At 42.0% G+C, this 18,787-nt stretch overlaps 1 protein-coding gene across 2 annotated transcripts in view; it reads left to right on the forward strand.

Annotated features, from left to right (window-relative positions):
- The first annotated feature begins 3,058 nt into the window (after positions 1 to 3,058).
- ARL14EPL (ARF like GTPase 14 effector protein like) overlaps positions 3,059 to 18,787 on the forward strand; it is a 32,447-nt gene continuing 16,718 nt past the window's right edge. The window contains exons 1-2 of one of the 2 annotated variants that reach the window (XM_073221572.1): positions 3,059 to 3,560; positions 17,815 to 17,843. In XM_073221572.1, the coding sequence (XP_073077673.1) occupies positions 17,837 to 17,843 (7 nt within the window). In that variant the 5' untranslated portion in view covers positions 3,059 to 3,560; positions 17,815 to 17,836. The remainder of the gene's footprint in view (positions 3,561 to 17,814; positions 17,844 to 18,787) is intronic. The other variant, XM_073221573.1, reaches the window with a different exon arrangement.

The raw sequence follows: 18,787 nt of genomic DNA on the forward strand, positions 1-18,787 counted from the left end.
GCTGTCATTTCCCCACTGTATGTCCATGGCTCCTTTATCATATACTAATTGACCATATATGGTTGGGTTTATATCTGGGCTCTCTAGTTTGTTCCATTGGTCTATGGTTCTGTTTTTGTGCCAGTACCAAATTGTCTTGATAATTGTGACTTTGTAGTACAGCTTGAAGTTGGGGGTGTAATCCCTCCAGTTTTATTGTTCCTTCTCAGGATTGCTTTGGCTATTTGGGATCTTTTGTGGTTCCATATGAATTTTAGAATGATTTGCTCTAGTTCATTGAAGAATGCTATTGGTATTTTGATAGGAATCGCACTGAATCTATACATTGCTTTAGGCAGGTTGGACATTTTGATAATATTAATTCTTCCTATCCAAGAGCATGGGATGTTTTTATTTATTGGTATGTTCTTTAATTTCTCTCATGAGTGTCTTTTAGTTTTCAGGGTTAGGTCTTTCACTTCTTGGTTAGGTTTATTCCTAGGTATTTTATTCTTTTTGATGCAATTGTGAATGGAATTGTTTTCCTGATTTCTCTTTCTGCTAGTTCATTGTTAGTGTATAGGAATGCAACAGATTTCTGTGTATTAATTTTGTATCCCTCAACTTTGCTGAATTCACATATTACATCTACTAGTTTTGGAGTGTATTCTTTAGGGTTTTTTATGTACAATATCATGTCATCTGCAAACAGGAACAGTTTAACTTCTTGCAACATTTTTAATAGAAACTTTTCCTACCCAAGCTATAATCTTAAAAGTATAATTTGTATTTGCTAAAAGGTTATTTTGTGAAAAAAGGCTATTTGTGCATGTGTGTAAATAAAACCCTGTGTGTGTGTGTGTGTGTGTGTGTACATAAATCCTGTGCGTGGAACACCTGCCTGTCCTGGGCTGAACTTCACATTGATTCTTCTGATTGAAAAGAAATAGCAGAATACCAAGTGAGGTGAGTCAGAGGCATCCCCTCTCTGCTTCCTCTCACAAAGCCAAGCAGAATGAGATCATTACCTTCTCCACTTTCCCAGCTTTCCCCACCTTGGGCTCCTGCTGAAAGTGGGCTGTTTGGATCACTTGACAAGTCTGGACCCTGGGAGTTCATAGATTTCTTTCAGAGGAATAAAGAGGTGCTAAGCATGGGGGCTGCAGGAGTTACTTCTTCTCTACCCTCAGTGCAAGGAGATTGTCCTAAGAATGCCTCAGAACAGAAAATAGGAAGTGTTTCTTTGGAAAGTGTTTCTTGGGCTGTTCAGGAGTGAACAGAAGGCCTCCATCATCATTAGCACAGATGGTGGCTTCAGTATTTGTGAGCTACTGTGCAAGGGAGGCAGGATGAGAGCACCTACCTCCTCTCAAAGTTGATGTTCTTTCATGTCTCTGCCCCCCAACATGCCCCCACATTTTAGAGAAAATATACTCATTTTAGAGCCAAATCGGAGAGTACTTATGCTCTCCTCAACTCGAGTAGCCTTCATTTTACGGTAGAGCAAGATGCGGTAAACAGGAAAACACTACCACCTGGTGGGAGCCCTCTGCGTGCCATCTGCTTGCCCCATCCTCGAAAGACTCTGTGAGGTGGTGGATCTAGCAGGATCTAGTCGGAAAAACAGGAACAGACCAGTTCTTTTGTTTGCTTGTTTTACCAAAGAGGCTTTCATGATAGGGACCTGTTCCACAGGTATTAGAGAAGTGAAAAAGCAGGAGACCCCAGAGTGACAGCCCAGGAAGCGGTCCTTCCCCAGTTGGGGGAGAATCAAGGGCAAAGGTTGCCATTTCTAGAATGCAGAAGCTCGGACAAAGGCGTTGCCAGTCTCTGCTTTGGGTCCAGCCAGATGTCCTCATTCCAGATCTTGGGGTCCCTGCCTTCCCATTAGATGCCCTGATTCACCCAGTTGAGACTTGGCAGGCTGTGAGTTCAGCCTGCACTCTCAGATGCATCCTGCAGAGCAGCTACGAGGTGCCCAGATTCTTTTAGAACTTCCTTTGAAGGTCTCTGGTCCTCTTATTAGGGGGGCAGTTGAGTTTATTTTCCTCAGTTCTTGTTCCTGCAGCAACAACAAATTGAAGGGCAGAGACACAGTAGTGAAGCAGAATAGAAGTTTTATTTAAAGTTACACACTTAAAAGAGAGAAAAAGTGCGGGCATCCTCAGAGATGGTCCCTCCCCGGGATACCAGCTGCTTTCTGGGAACATATCAAGACCACATGCCTTGTCCCCAAGGTGGGCTGAATTACTGTCTTTTTGCTAAATAATGTTAGGAATCTTCCTAACTTTCTGGTTTTTAAAATGGAATCTCAGCTTTAAGATGGAGTCCCTCCTGTTCTTACTATACTGTTTATATCTGGGCTTTTTTTGAAAATTAATTGTGATGCTTGTCTCCTGTCCTGGTTACAACATTACTTGATTAGGGGCTGGAGGAAGAGTTAAAAAACAGCACATAGATTAAGTTAAAGAATAAATTGGGGCACATAGATAAAGTTAAAGAATAAATTGGGCCTTTCAACAGGCTAAGGTAAATCTTACAGTGGCCTGATCTAATTGACACAGGAAGATACGGGCTGTGCTCAGATACTTTTTTTATGTGAGGAATATCTGGACATTCCAAGTTGCTCTCAGCCTTTGGAGCTTCAACCAATTAACTCACTAATTCTGTGAGACTCGTCTGGCTCTCTAGTTTTATCTGGTTAACTCTTTGAGTCGCTTCTACTGGGCTTTACCCGCCTTATTACCACCCCGTCCCACCCCCACCCCCACCCCCCAGCCCCCACTCATATCTATTTCTCTGCCTAACACTGTGACACGGCCTGAGCTGATCACTTTCTTCCTGGAAACGTCCATTGTGCTCAGAAATAGCCATGCAGTCGGTCGGCTTGCAGTCACGGCGGTCAAACGCAGCAGCCCCGGGCTGGCGACGGCACTTGCACCCGTAGGTACCTCACTGTCATGGAGCACAAGATGACCCGACTCATGGCGGCAGCTGCAGGGGTCGCGCTGTGCGCAAGGCCAGGGGCATGATGGGAATCCTACCGTTCCGGCCTAATTCTGCGGAGTCTGTGGGCGTCAGTCAGAGTCCACTCAGGAAAACAGACACTGGATCAGCTTTTTAAAATTTTTGACTGAGACAACTTTTATAAGGAATTAGTATATAAGAAATTGAGAAGGTAAAAGAGTAACTCGGAGATAACGCTACGCTAGGAACTGCAAGCTAGCTAGTCCCCCAGGCGGCGCAACAAAGGGAGACGGTTGCTGCTCCTCAGAAGCCCAGAGGAGGGCCCACAGGGAGGGGCTCTGCCGCTGGTGCCAGCGTCTCCCAGGGAACACCCTAGGCTAGGTCCCGGAGGCTGGGGGCGTACCCCCAGGATCTGGAGCCCCACAGCCGCCATCTGGAGGAAGACTCATTGCTGGGGAAAGCGGTTAGAAACAGATCGCAGCCGGTAGGCGCAAGGCCCTCTGCCTCCGCGAGCCCAACGGTGCCCCGCAGCGTCCCCTGCTGGCAGAGCCGGCGAAGCCGAAGTGCGGTTTGCGGAGACCCAGGCCTGACATCACACAGCCCAGCAAAAAAAGGTGGGTTTAGAACTGAGACACAACGACTTAACCACCTCAGGTTGATAAATTGTTCCTATCAATGTTATAATTGTTCCACAAGAGGAAACAGGAGACTTAAGGCCACAGCGCTAGCAGAGGCAGAAACCAGATTTTGTTGTTGTTGTTGTTGGTTTTTGTGAACATTGCTGTCCAATCTTTATACACACTTTTTTTTGGTATCATTAATCTACAATTCCATGAGGAACATTATGTTTACTAGACTCTCCCCTTCACCAAGTCCCCCCCCTAGAAACCCCATTACACTCACTGTCCATCAGCTAGTGAGATGCTGTAGAGTCACTCACTACTGGACTTCTCTGTGTTGTACAGCCCTCCCTGTGCCCAACCCCCAACATTATACATGCTAATCATAAGGCCCCCTTTCTTTTTCCCCCGCCCTTATCCCTCCCTTCCCACCAGTCCTCCCCAGTCCCTTTCCCTTTGGTAACTGTTAGTCCATTCTTGGGTTCTGTGAGTCTGCTGCTGTTTTGTTCCTTCAGTTTTTTCTTTGTTCTTATATTCCACAGATGAGTGAAATCATTTGGTACTTGTCCTTCTCTGACTGGCTTATTTCACTGAGCATAATACCCTCTAGCTCCATCCATGTTGTTGCAAATGGTAGGATTTGTTTTTTTCTTATGGCTGAATAATATTACATTGTATAATATGTACCACGTCTTCTTTATCCATTCATCTACTGATGGACACTTAGGTTGCTTCCATTTTTGGCTATTGTAAACAGTGCCGCAATAAACATAGGGGTGCACCTGTCTTTTTCAAACTGGGCTGCTGTATTCTTAGGGTAAATTCCTAGAAGTGGAATTCCTGGGTCAAATGGTATTTCTATTTTGAGCTTTTTGAGGAACCTCCATACTGCTTTCCACAATGGTTGAACTAATTTACATTCCCACCAGCAGTGTAGGAGGGTTCCCTTTTCTCCACAACCTCGCCAACATTTGTTGTTTGACTTCTGGATTGTAGCGATCCTTACTGGTGTGAGGTGATATCTCATTGTGGTTTTAATTGCATTTCTCTGATGACTAGCGATGTGGAGCATCTTTTCATGTGTCTGTTGGCCATCTGAATTTCTTCTTTGGAGAACTGTCTGTTCAGATCCTCTGCCCATTTTTTAATTGGATTATTTGCTTTTTGTATGTTGAGGTGCGTGAGCTCTTTATATATTTTGGATGTCAATCCTTTATCGGATCTGTCATTTATGAATATATTCTCCCATACTGTAGGGTACCTTTTTGTTCTATTGATGGTGTCCTTTGTTGTACAAAAGCTTTTCAGCTTGATATAGTCCCACTTGTTCATTTTCGCTTTCATTTCCCTTGCCTGGGGAGATATGTTCATGGAGAAGTCACTCATGTTTATGTCCAAGAGATTTTTGCCTATGTTTTTTTCTAAGAGTTGTATGGTTTCATGACTTATATTCAGGTCTTTGATCCATTTTGAATTTACTTTTGTGTATGGGGTTAGACAATGATCCAGTTTCATTCTCTTACATGTAGCTGTCCAGTTTTGCCAGCACCAACTGTTGAAGAGGCTGTCATTTCCCCATTGTATGTCCATGGCTCCTTTATTGTATATTAATTGACCATATATGTTTGGGTTAATGTTAGGAGTCTCTATTCTGTTCCACTGGTCTGTGGTTCTGTTCTTGTGCCAGTACCAAATTGCCTTGATTAGTGTACTAATCAAGCTTTGTAGTAGAGCTTGAAGTTGGGGAGCGAGCTTCCCCCCACTTTATTCTTCCTTTTCAGGATTGCTTTGGCTATTCGGGGTCTTTGGTGGTCCATATGAATTTTTGAACTATTTGTTACAGTTCGTTGAAGAATGCTGTTGGTAATTTGATAGGGATTGCATTGAATCTGTAGATTGCTTTGGGCAAGATGGCCATTTTGACAATATTAGTTCTTCCTAGCCAAGAGCATGGGATGAGTTTCCATTTGTTAGTGTCCCCTTTAATTTCTCTTAAGAGTGTCTTGTAGTTTTCAGGGTATAGGTCTTTTACTTCCTTGGTTAGGTTTATTCCTAGGTATTATATACTTTTTTGTCTCGACCCGCGGGATTAACGTGGAGTGTAGCCGGAGACGCCTGCAGAAATGAACAAGCAAGGGACACAAAGAACGACCAGCAAGACAGGGTGTCTGATCAAGCTGGCAAAGTTTATTGTTTACAGGCTCAATTTATACAAGTAGCAAGTAAGGGGTGGGTCAGAAGATGATTGGACCTTAGGTGGCGCTGGCGGGGAGGTGTTCTCACACATCCTCAAGGTCTCCCTATTTTCAGAGCGAGGAGTCTTGGCTCATCTTCAAGGACAAGATATGTTTTTGTGAGCAGATAACTTCCAAGGACTGCACCGGTTGCTCTCAAGCTTGTGCTTTCCCACGCTGCGTTCAGACGTGGGGGAAGGGACATAGCCCCGGCTCCCAACATCTCCCCCTTTTTTCTTTAATAAAATAACCAGCCTAACTCAGACTGGGTCAAGGTATGTGCCTGTCTTAGGTTGTACGGTTGAAGTAAATCCTTACCCGTCATGGGGGCATAGTCCTCTGTCGACCACTCCCTGTCTTAGGTTGGTATTTACTATTCAACTATATCTTACCCGTCACTGGCTACCATACTTGACTTTAGATCTTATGATTTACAAGTGGGGGAGCCGTCTGCAATTTCAAATAATGCAGGTCTCTTAAGGCTTGTTGGATGAGTTAGGAGGGATTGGGACAGGAACTTGGAGCTTTTTATCTACTGGGTAGACGGTGCCTGTCTTAGGTTTAGAGGTTTTGTACTTGGCCTCTGTTTTTCAGGAGCTTGCCTCTTTTTGGAGTCGGCCTGATATCTTCAGGGGAGCTTGCCCTAATACTGGATCGGCCTACATAAATAGGAGCTTGCCCCAGTATTAGATCGGCCCCTGTTATTTTTATCAGAGGTCTTATGTCTGTCCTGTATTTCTGCAGGTACAACCTCTTAATTACCCGTCATTGACTACCCGCCTTAATTGCCCAGAGATGTTGTCAAGGGACAGGACAAGAAACTTTGACATAGCTCGTTCCTGGTTTATTTTATTGCCAGCTCAGGGCTCTATGTAAAGATTCACACCTTGGTCAGCTAAAGCAAGGCGGTGATAATGAACTTGTATGGGTTTTGCTACGAGGGAGTCAATTTGCTGTTTGATTAACATTGTAAGTTTTTGAAAAGCCCAGGGGCCGAAAGAAAGTACTAGTAGTAATCCTAAAAGGGGGCCTAATATAGGAAGGAGGTATGGGAGGAGTCCATTTAGTCCTGTCCAAAGAGGGTTGTTCTGAAGTTCTTTCCTTCTTCTCTCGAGATCTTCTTGGAGAATCTTTATTTTATCTCGAACAATGCCGGACTTATTGGCATAGAAGCAGCATTTTTCCTGTAAAGCTAAACAGATACCTCCCTGTTCTGCTGAGAGAAGATCTAAACCCCTACGATTTTGCAAAACTACTTCTGCGAGTGAATTACAGTAGCGATAAGGGAATGGGTAGTCTTGGGCTTCGTTTGTTTCATAGGGACTTCGGCCGAGAAGCTTATCTCTTGTCCATGAGCGGGAGGTTTTACTTTCACTATTGCGCTGCGCGGTCTCACGGCAGTTCTCAACAAAATCAGTACGCCATAAGACATACTCTCCTCCTGACAAAGCAGCTCGGGCTAGGGAAAGCCAGTCATTAGGGATTAGCCACCGATCACTCAGGCTTTCAATTAATGCTAATGTGAAAGGAGCTGCGGGGCCGTAATTGGTGACGGCTGCCTTTAAGTCTTTTAAATGTTTAAGATTCAGGCGGCGATATTTTTGGGCTTTAACTGGATCTCTTATGTTGGTATTGGGCTCTTCATGGTCTGAGGGCTCTCCCTCGGGGTTTTGTTCTTGGTCTGAAATATCTGGATCTTGAGAATCGGGGGCATTTTCATCCTCACTCTCTCCTATGACTTCTGGGGGGGTTTCTGGGCGGCGACCACGGACGAGCGGGCGGCCGCGGGTGACTGGAAAGGCTAAAACTGGGTTCTTAGGTTTCGCATTCTTCGTGGGTTTTTTAGGAAGCGACGAAGCATGCGCAGAATGTAGTGAAGTGAGCTCTGAGTCAAGGGCTTTAATCTCTTTAACGAGCTGAACATGTTCACGCTTTTGTTGTAGTATCTCTTTAAGCGAAGAGACTTCTTTAATTAGAGAAAGTTTTACTTGCCTGATGGGGTCAGTGGAAGAAGATAAGTTATGAAGTACTTCTAGAGTAGGATTTTGAGGTATGGGGGCGCCTTTTGGAAGAGTGGGATTATACGGAGGGGGTCTATAACCTATGTAGGTGGTATTATAAAAGGGTGGCGCTGTAGGGCGCCAGGGGTCTCTTTCAGCCTGGCAAGGGATGGTCTGATTTTCTAGGGGTTCTTCAGTTTGCGATTTAAAGGACGTAAGTGCAGGATAAATATTTGGAATCTTAGGGGGATCAGCTATGTCCTGGGTATCAATTTTATCATGGGTATTTGGAGATTCTGTGTCTGGTTAAGATTCGGGGGATTTGTCAGTATGGGTTATGGGTTCATCAGGAATATCTACGGCTACAGAAGGGCAGGCAGAGGGCGGTCGGGAGTCCTCTCTGAGAGCTTTTTCTCCTGTTTTGATTATAGTTTTAATGTCAGGATCTTGTGAATGAACCTCAAGGACGTCATGAATAAGGTTCCAATATGAAAATGCTGAGACAGGAACTTTTTCAGGGCCAAAGGTCCGATAAAAATCTTGAAGGGCATCACCAACTCTTTTCCACTGTTTGTGATCAATAGTGCCCTCTAGGGGAAACCAGGGACAAGTCTCATGGATAAAAGTAAAAAAATACCTAAGGTCTTTTCTTTTAACCCTAATTCCTCATGTCCTGAGGGACTCCTTGAGTCCAGTAAGGAAAACCTCATGGGAGTTCAGAGAGTTGCCCATCACTATGGCCGCAACCCTTGCACTGTAAAAATTTGAATCTTTTCCTCCAATTTAGCTGCAATTACATCAATGTCCTGAAACACTGGAGCCACTCTCGTCAGCTCAGACGAGCCCTTGTTTACGTAGGACAGTCGGCAGGTACAATCCGCCTGCTCGGACCCTCTAGGGCAGGGACTCTGGAGTCGGAGTCCCCTGGGTATGCCTTCGAGGTGGACGACCTTTAGCCCAAAGTAAACACAAGGTTTTCAGAGAGGAACGGCCAGTGAACAAAACAAGGAATAAATCGCGGCAGCAAACTGGAGGAAAGTGATAAGATCAAATGGACTGCTGAACACCCAAGAGGTTGTCTGGAATCTTGCTTGGGGAATTCGTCTACTCACCTCTCAAGGATCTGTATTACGGACGGGTGAGCCGCAGTGATCCTTCTCCATGCAGAGTCGACATCAGGTCAATACCCGTGCGGTGACTCAAATGAATGCCTGGCCAGGGCTTCCGAGCAGACGTTTCAGCAGGAGTCCCGGGGGGCCCCACGTTGGGCGCCAGTTGTCCCGGCCCGCGGGATTAACGTGGAGTGTAGCCGGAGACGCCTGCAGAAATGAACAAGCAAGGGACACAAAGAACGACCAGCAAGACAGGGTGTCTGATCAAGCTGGCAAAGTTTATTGTTTACAGGCTCAATTTATACAAGTAGCAAGTAAGGGGTGGGTCAGAAGATGATTGGACCTTAGGTGGCGCTGGCGGGGAGGTGTTCTCACACATCCTCAAGGTCTCCCTATTTTCAGAGCGAGGAGTCTTGGCTCATCTTCAAGGACAAGATATGTTTTTGTGAGCAGATAACTTCCAAGGACTGCACCGGTTGCTCTCAAGCTTGTGCTTTCCCACGCTGCGTTCAGACGTGGGGGAAGGGACATAGCCCCGGCTCCCAACACTTTTTGATGCAATTGTGAATGGAATTGTTTTCCTGATTTCACTTTCTATTAGTTCATTGTTAGTGTATAGGAAAGCCACAGATTTCTGTGTGTTAATTTTGTATCCTGCAACTTTGCTGAATTCCGATATTAGTTCTAGTAGTTTTGGAGTGGAGTCTTTAGGATTTTTTATGTACAATATCATGTCATCTGCAAATAGTGACAGTTTGACTTCTTCTTTACCAGTCTGGATTCCTTGTATTTCTTTGTTTTGTCTAATTGCCATGGCTAGGACATCCAGTACTATGTTAAATAACAGTGGGGAGAGTGGGCATCCCTGTCTTGTTCCCGATCTTAGAGGAAAAACTTTCAGCTTCTCGCTGTTCAGTATGATGTTGGCTGTGGGTTTATCATATATGGCCTTTATTATGTTGAGGTACCCCCATTTTTTTGAGAGTTTTTATCATGAATGGATGTTGAATTTTGTCGAATGCTTTTTCAGCGTCTATGGAGATGATAAAATGATTTTTGTCCTTCTTTTTGTTGATGTGGTGGATGATGTTGATGGATTTTCGAATGTTGTACCATCCTTGCATCCCTGAGATGAATCCTACTTGGACATGGTGTATGATCCTCTTGATGTATTTTTGAATTTGGTTTGCTAATATTTTGTTGAATATTTTTGTATCTGTGTGTATCAGGGATATTGGTCTATAATTCTCTTTTTTGGTGGGATCTTTGCCTGGTTTTGGTATTAGAGTGATGCTGACTTCATAGAATGAGTTTGGGAGTATTCCCTCCTCTTCTATTTTTTGGAAAACTTTAAGGAGAATGGGTATTATGTCTTCTCTGTATGCCTGATAAAATTCTGAGTTAAATCCATCTGGCCTGGGGGTTTTGCTGTTACGTAGATTTTGATTACCGCTTCAATTTCGTTGCTGGTAATTGTTCTGTTTAGATTTTCTGTTTCTTCCTTGTTCAGTTTTGGAAGGTTGTATTTTTCTAGGAAGTTGTCCATTTCTTCTAGATTTCCAGCTTGTTAGCATATAGGTTTTCATAGTAGTCTCTAATAATTCTTTGTATTTCTGTGGGATCCGTCATGATTTTTCCTTTCTCGTTTCTGATTCTGTTGATGTGTGTTGATTCTCTTTTTCTCTTAATAAGTTGGTTTTAGAGGCTTATCTATTTTGTTATTTTCTCAAAGAAGCAGCTCTTGGTTTCATTGATTTTTCTATTGTTTTATTCTTCTCAATTGTATTTATTTCTTCTCTGATCTTTATTATGTCCCTCCTTCTGCTGACTTTAGGCCTCATTTGTTCTTCTTTTTCCAATTTCGATAATTGTGACATTAGACTATTCATTTGGGATTGTTCTTCCTTCTTTAAATAGGGCTGGATTGCTATATACTTTCCTCTTAGAACTGATTTCGCTGCATCCCACAGAAGTTGGGGGCTTTGTGTTGTTGTTGTCATTTGTTTCCATGTATTGCTTGAAGTCTATTTTAATTTGGTTGTTGATCCATTGATTATTTAGGAGCATGTTGATAAGCCTCCATGTGTTTGTGAGCCTTTTTGCTTTCTTTGTACAATTTATTTCTAGTTTTATTCCTTTGTGGTCTGAGAAGTTGGTTGGTAGAATTTCAATATTTTTGAATTTACTGAGGCTCTGTTTGTGGCCTAGTATGTGGTCTATTCTGGGGAATGTTCCATGTGCACTTGAGAAGAATGTGTATCCTGCTGTTTTTGGGTGTAGAGTTCTATAGATGTCTGTTTGGTCCAGTGCCTCTGTGTCCTTACTTATTTTCTGTCTAGTGGATCTGTCCTTTGGAGTGAGTGGTGTGTTGAAGTCTCCTAAATTGAATGCATTGCAGTCTACTTCCTCCTTTAATTCTATTTGTATTTGTTTCACATATGTTGGTGCTTCTGTATTGGGTGCATATATATTTATAATGGTTATATCCTCTTGTTGGACTTACTCCTTTATCATTATGTAGTGTCCTTCTTTATCTCTTGTTACTTTCTTTGTTTTGAAGTCTATTTTGTTTAATATTAGTACTGCAACCCCTGCTTTCTTCTCGCTGTTGTTTGCCTGAAATATGTTTTTCCATCCCTTGACTTTTAGTCTGTACATGTCTTTGGGTTTGAGGTGAGTTTTTTGTAAGCAGCATATAGATGGGTCTTGCTTTTTTATCCATTCTATTACTCTGTGTCTTTTGATTGGTGCATTCAGTCCATTTATATTTAGGGTGATTATTGAAAGATATTACTTATTGCCATTGCAGGCTTTAGATTCATGGTTACCAAAGGTTCAAGGTTAGCTTCTTTACTATCTAACTGTGTAACTTAGCTCGCTTATTGAGCTATTATAAACACAGTCTGATGATTCTTTATTTCTCCCCCTTCTTATTCCTCCTCCTCCATTCTCTATATGTTAGGTGTTTTATTTTATGCTCTTTTGTGTATCCTTTGACTGCTTTTGTGGGTAGTTGATTTTATTTTTTGCCTTTAGTTAGTATTTGGTTGGTCTGCTTTCTTTGCTGTGATTTTATTTTCTCTGGTGACATCTATTTAGCCTTAGGAGTGCTTCCATCTAGAGCAGTCCCTCTAGAATACCCTGTAGAGGTGGTTTGTGGGAGGAAAATTCCCTCAACTTTTTCTTGTCTGAGAATTGTTTAATCCCTCCTTCATATTTAAATGATAATCGTGCTGGATACAGTATTCTTAGTTCAAGGCCCTTCTGTTTCATTGCATTAAATATATCATGCCATTCTCTTCTGACCCGTAAGGTTTCTGTTGAGAAGTCCGATGATAGCCTGATGGATTTTCCTTTGTAGGTGACCTTTTTTCTCTCTCTGGCTGTCTTTAATACTGTGAACTTGTCCTTGATCTTTGCCATTTTAATTGTTATGTGTCTTGGTTTTGTCTTCCTTGGGTCCCTTCTGTTGGGAGTTCTCTGTGCTTCCGTGATCTGAGTGACAATTTCCTCTTCCAGTTTGGGGAAGTTTTCAGCAATTATTTCTTCAAAGACACTTTCTATCCCTTTTCCTCTCTCTTCTTCTTCTGGTACCCCTATAATGCAGATATTGTTCCATTTGGATTGGTCACAGAGTTCTCTTAATATTCTTTCATTCCTGGAGATCCTTTTATTTCTCTCTGCATCAGCTTCTCTGCATTCCTGTTCTCTGATTTCTATTCCATTAACAGCCTCTTGCATCTCGTCCATTCTGCTTTTAAGTCCTTCCAGAGATTGCTTTATTTCTGTATTCTCCCTCCCAACTTTATCCGTTAGCTCTTGCATTTTCCTCTGCAGCTCCATTAGCATGGTTATAATCTTTATTTTGAATTCTTTTTCAGGAAGATTGGTTAAATCTATCTCCCCAGGTTCCCTCTCAGGGGATGTCTGGGTTATTCTGGTCTGTATCAAATTCTTCTGCCTTTTCCTGGTGATAGAGGTAGTCATGGGCAGTTGGTGTGTGTGTCAGCTGGGAGAACAAGGTTGCTTCCTGCTTGCTCCTTGCCTTCCTCTCCTGTGAGAACAGTGACCCCTAGCGGCTTGTGCTGGGCAGCTGCTCCCTAGTGGTGTCTCTGAGTCTGGCCTGGGCAGCTGTGGGGGAGTCTCCTTGCTGCTGCTATGGGCGTGGCTGGTCTCAGGCTTCTGCTCCACTATAGCGGGGCTGTGCCAGAGGGGAAACAGGTGGGAGGCTGTTTATCACCATGAGGGGCTCAGAGGTGGAGTGCCGCCCAGGGGGTTAGGGCGCCCAGAGTTCCCTGGGATTCCCAGCTGCTGGGCTGAGTGTGCCGGGACGCTTCTGTCCAGCTGTGAGGCTCCTGTCCCATTAAGATTGTCAAAAGGCACTCGCTTTTCTTTTGTCCCAGGGGTGCCAGCTGTGGTGACCCGCTCACGGGTTTTACTGTTCCGTTTCCCTAGTATCCAGCACATCACACACTGTGTCTGCGCTCCTAGTGCAGATGACTAGGGCTGGGTATTTAGCAGTCCTGGGCTTCCTCTCCTCCTGCTGGGGAGCTGGGGTGGGGGGCGCTCGGTTCCTGCTGGGCTGCGGCTTGTATCTTACCCCGTTCGTGAGGCGCTGGGTTCTCGCAGGTGTAGATGTAGCCTGGCTGTTGTACTGTATCTTCTGGTGTCTCTTTCAGGGATAGTTGTATTTTCAAAAATATATATGATTTTGGGAGGAGATTTCTGCTGCACTACTCCTGCTGCCATCTTGGCTCCTCCTTGAAACCAGCTTTTAAGGCCCACTCTCTTTAACTGCCAAATCCCATTTACTCTGGGTGTTCCTCTTACCTGTTAATTTAGGATGTCATTAAGATACTATTATATGCTGAGAAGCCTCATCTGAAAGCTTTTAATCCACACATATCTACTGTGGACCAGAGATATAGGGTGCCTAGTTGGCAGCTGTTGGAAATTACAAGCAGTGCTTCATGTAGACATAGCCACTGAAAGCAGAAGAAAGCTTTCTAAGTATGATTTGTATAAGGAAGTTAAATTTGGACTTGTATTGAACAGAATCTTTAGGTAAGTGTGTTTAAAGAGGTCGTTGCATCTACTTTGCAAACATTACTTAGGCAGGTTTTTATGGAATTGTGAAAGTTCTAAAATAGTTAACTTCACTGTCAAATAACTATTTGTTATTGTTTACAGTTGCATGTAAAAATTATAGGCTGTACAGGAAGTAAGCCTAAGGATATTTTATTGATAGAAATAAACCTTATTGATATAAATGTAACCCAAGAGTATGCTTATATTATTCATAAAAGCTAGCTTTAGCTGAAATGCTCAGGTCCTATAGCTTTCATAAACCATATACAATTGTAAAAAGGATTAAAGTGAGTCCAAAGTTAAAAATATCAAAAATTTAATTCAATAGAAATTGTAAGCACAGACATCAAATTTGGGAAAACTATTAGTGTTGAATGTCTGGATGCATTTTGAGTGTCCTCAATGATTTTTTTCCTCTAAAACAAGTAATTTAAAATAAATATTTTTCCATTTCAAATTGGTAACTCTCTTCCAAGCTTCCCTTTTTTCAGTGACAAATCAAGAGTATTGCACTGCATTAGTGGTTTTCTCTAGGGCTTCTTGGAAGTATTTTATGGATTCCATAGATATTGATTAAGTTTGACTAATTGTGTCAGCCGCCAAGTGGCTTAGGTAAAGGGAGAGCCCAGGATGGCTTTTGTTCTCAAACCCCAGTTTCAATTAGAATAGCTCCAGTTTTTGTTTTAAAGTATTGTTGATATACAGTCTTATGTTGGTTTCAAATAAACAACACAGTGGTTCAACAGTTACCCACACTATTAAATCTTTACCCCCTCTAGTGTGGTTACTAGCTGCAGGTATAGATAAAACTGCAGTATTTCCAGAATCTCTCGCCTGGCTTTAGTGCATCTCCATATCAACAGGTGTTCTCAAAGGGGCAGAGAGAAGTAGTCCATCTCCATATCAGTAGGTAATTACAAGGGCCAGTGAGGGCATCTTTGGACTGGAAAGGTTGGGTGGGATCCCTTCTTCTGCAGCTGGGTCATGAGAGACACGGGAGAACAGAAGTGGACGACTGCTTGTAAGAAATAAACAAGTTTCTCCCACTTTATTCCTTCCTTCGGCTGATTTTGGTTTCAAAGGTATTTTGCCCCAGGATTTTCCCCCCAGAGTTACAATAGGATAGCTCCAATTTTTATAGTTTCGTATACTGGGGTTCATTTAGCAAAAAAACCTTATCAACAGTGAAAAGTGATGGATTCTTTGACCTCCAAATCCTTTCCAAGTACAGTGTCACATTGTATCTAGCTTGTTCATTCCTCAAGAGTCTTCTGCACAAATCACCTCATGCTGCAGCCTCTGTAGGTCTTACACGTCCCCTCTTCTGAGTCCCCTTTTTTTTATCTCTGAAATGACTCACCTTTGGCTATAGAAGAGGTCAAATAAATTATATTTAACAGATATGAAAATTCTGGAGACCAGACCATTCTGACAGATCCTTGGTCATTGAGAAACATGCTTTCCATGTGGCATTCTTCAGAGAGTGATTTTTAAAAATTTATTTTAATTCTGGGTTAAGGTTTTGAGCCATTTGCTGGACATCTTTATTTTGCACCTACTGAGAACTCTACCTTTATTCTTAGAAGTATGTTCTTTAAAAATATTTATTAATTCTTTTAAAATTATAAAATGTATGTTTATAGAGGAAATGTGCAAATGTAGGAAATAATAAAGGATGAGACTAACATCCAGAGATAGCCTTCTGTATGCACAAGAATATGGCATCTTTCAGTTTGGGTTTGTGTGTGTGTGTGTTTTAAACACCAATTGGAGATCAACACTATGTTGATGTAGGTTGTGTCAGTAGTAGAAGGAGAGGACACATCCTTGATATGAGATTCACAGGGGCAATGGGGGGTACTGCTCTTCTTCCCTGTGGTGTGTGTGACCCTATTATGCAAGGCAGGAATCTTACACTCAGATATAACCTACAGGGAGGGATAGACATAGGGATGGGAGAGTAGATTAGACCCTGGAAAGATTCACAGGAAATAAATACCCAAGTTTACTATATCCAGTGGTAAATGTGACATCACTCCTTTCTGTGGATCTTCAGCAATACACAGAGCCTTCCAAAATAAAATAACATGCCTTGAGGGAACCTGGAAACCTTGGAGTTACAAGTTTCAGACAGGTTTCCAGAACCTTTCTGGAGCCTAAGAGACATCATGGAGTGACAGAGAAAATGGAGCAGGATGGGGCATGCACAGACGAGCCACTCTTGCTCTTGGAGTGACAGAGTTGGGAGACAGGGTAGGTGGCAATCAGCCCTGTGGGTACTAGTCTTGATCTGTAGAACGACCAGGGACATTCCAGGCTTGATTGGAATCCAGGAGCCTGTGGAGCCTCAGGTGGAAGCTTATGCCTTAGCAGGGGGTCAGTGGGAAATTGTCCAAGTCAACATATCTGTAGTTGCTCCCCCAAGTCCCTCTTCCCATTATCCTTCAACAAATAGCCGTCCCAGAAAGAAGGTCTCCATGCAAAGATCACAGATAGTCAGAAAGGATCAGAATGGAACCTCTGCAAAAGGCACTGGAAAACAACAGAACAATAGTTGATAAAGAATGCATAGCAGAACAAAATACTATGAAGCAGAAGAAGACATGAACAAACTTCTCCATGGAATTAAAAAGAAATCAGAAAACATTTCTTCTTTGGAATAAGAGATCAAATCAGAGATGGGACTCAAAATGAGATATGATAAAAGAAGATAAAAAGTCAAACAAGCTGGAAAAGACAGACCTAATGAGATTTATATCCACAAATGCTTATATTAGAATAAACAAGGAATGAAAAGTAATGAGCTAAGCATCCGTCTTAAGGCAATAGAAAATGATGTTAAATATATACCCAGGAAAGGAAGGAAGGAAGGGAGGGAGGAAGGGAGGGAGGGGGAAAAGGAGGAAGGAAGGGAGGAAAAAATATTTACTCTGACACGATGAGAAATGTCTGAGGAGAAGATATAAAGAGATTAGGAATAAAAAGGGAGTTATAACTACAGAGGCTGCAAACATGAAAGAAAAAATGATGATATAATGAACAAATTTATGTCAATAAGTTTGAAAACTTAGAAGAAAGGGTTAGGGTCTTAGAAAAATGTGATTTACCAAAACTGTCCCAAGAAGGGAAAAAACTCTATATTGTCATTTAGAACCTGCTTCCCTGACAGTAAATTGTGTATATCTTTCTTCCTGTCAACAAATACATGTCCACAATAGCAACTGGGTGAAACTTGAAAAAAGACAAGGAAAAATGCAGGTAGACAGGGAGGAGGAAGGCATTGTAGGTGGGTGGAGCAACTCTAAGCAAGAGTTTAGCCTAGTCCACAGATTTCTGAAGGGTTTAGTGGGAGGGGAGGGGTTTTCCAGGTTGAAGCCCGAGTGCACTGCCATAGGATCTGTGCATTTATATAGTCAGTGATGAAGGTTGTTCGCAATGACAAACATGGAGTGGTGGGCAGGCAGGTGCAGTAAGGCAAGGGAGAGCAGAGAAGCAGTTAGGCAATTTCAAGACCTCCTGCAGCCCGCTTTCTGAAAACCATTAAAATAACTATTGCCCACTGTCAGGAATTGAGTAGGAATTGAATAGAAGGTTGAATAAGCCCAGTGAGAGCTGGTTCAGTAGCTGCTCAGGAAAATGCAAACACTGTTAGGAAGATAAAACTAGAGAATCTCCCACTGCAGCCCCTAGATGCTCATGACTGAAAGCCATTGACTTTGTAAATATCTCATAAGCCACACCCTACATTATTGAATTTATTAAAATTATTTGGCTACAAGTAATGACTTTTCCTGTATCCCCTTCTGTCTTATAGGAAGGGTAGTGTACTTTCTTACATGAAAGGTAAGTACTCTGGTACTCTCCTATTTTCATTTAATAATATATTCTGGAACCACTCCATATCACTTCCCTAGTCTTTTCTCAAAGTGTTTGATACATGTGGACTTAGATGGTTTATTCAACCTTTCCCCAGTGTATGGGCATCCCAATATTTGGCAATTATAAACAATACTACAAACAAATAAGCTGCTAAGTTGTGTTACTTTTAATGTACAGTGTATATTAAAAATTAATTTATAGATAGCTATAAGCTGGTAAGTTAATACAACTCATAAAGATTTGTACTCTCTAGGAATTAATAGAGTATGCAAATTCATTTGAAAAAATAACCAATTTTAAAGTATATCAACTTATCCTCTAGAAAACCTCGGAACATCTGAAAAGAAAAGTGTATTTTCTTAGTAAAATTTCCCATCAAAGTGCAATAATTTCTGGACTAGCAAATTTAGGGAGGTATTATTAACTTTGAAAAATACTCTTCCATCTTTTAAGATTAAATTATCTCTTTAGGAAATGATGCAAAGGTCTTCTGAAGATGTTCCCATTAAACCATTAATTTGAAAAGCTAATTTTGCTTGAGAAGCTTGGAAATAATTACGAGATAATTATTTTGTATGATTTATTTGCTTTTTTGAATTGAAATAAGAGGAATGAACTTCAAATCATATGATGCACTATTATTTCTTGGCAGTTTTTTTTTTTTGAAAGGTTTTCAGTTGGGACTTTTGGTTGGCTTCCTTGTCCTTTAGAAGATCTTCCATCTAATTTTAAGAGGATTAGTGCCCTTGAATTTAGCCCTTGAAATGTTTGTTCTTTCTGTTTTCATTTTGTGTTGTAAAATCAGTGCAGAATACCTTCTCCTTGATGGTGTAGAACAAAGCCACACATTGGCCAAAGAATGCATTTTTGTAAGATGTGATTGAGTGTGGAAAGATCTGGTAGGATTT

Source organism: Manis javanica, chromosome 14, assembly GCF_040802235.1.
Source record: "Manis javanica isolate MJ-LG chromosome 14, MJ_LKY, whole genome shotgun sequence".
Classification (NCBI taxonomy): domain Eukaryota; kingdom Metazoa; phylum Chordata; class Mammalia; order Pholidota; family Manidae; genus Manis; species Manis javanica.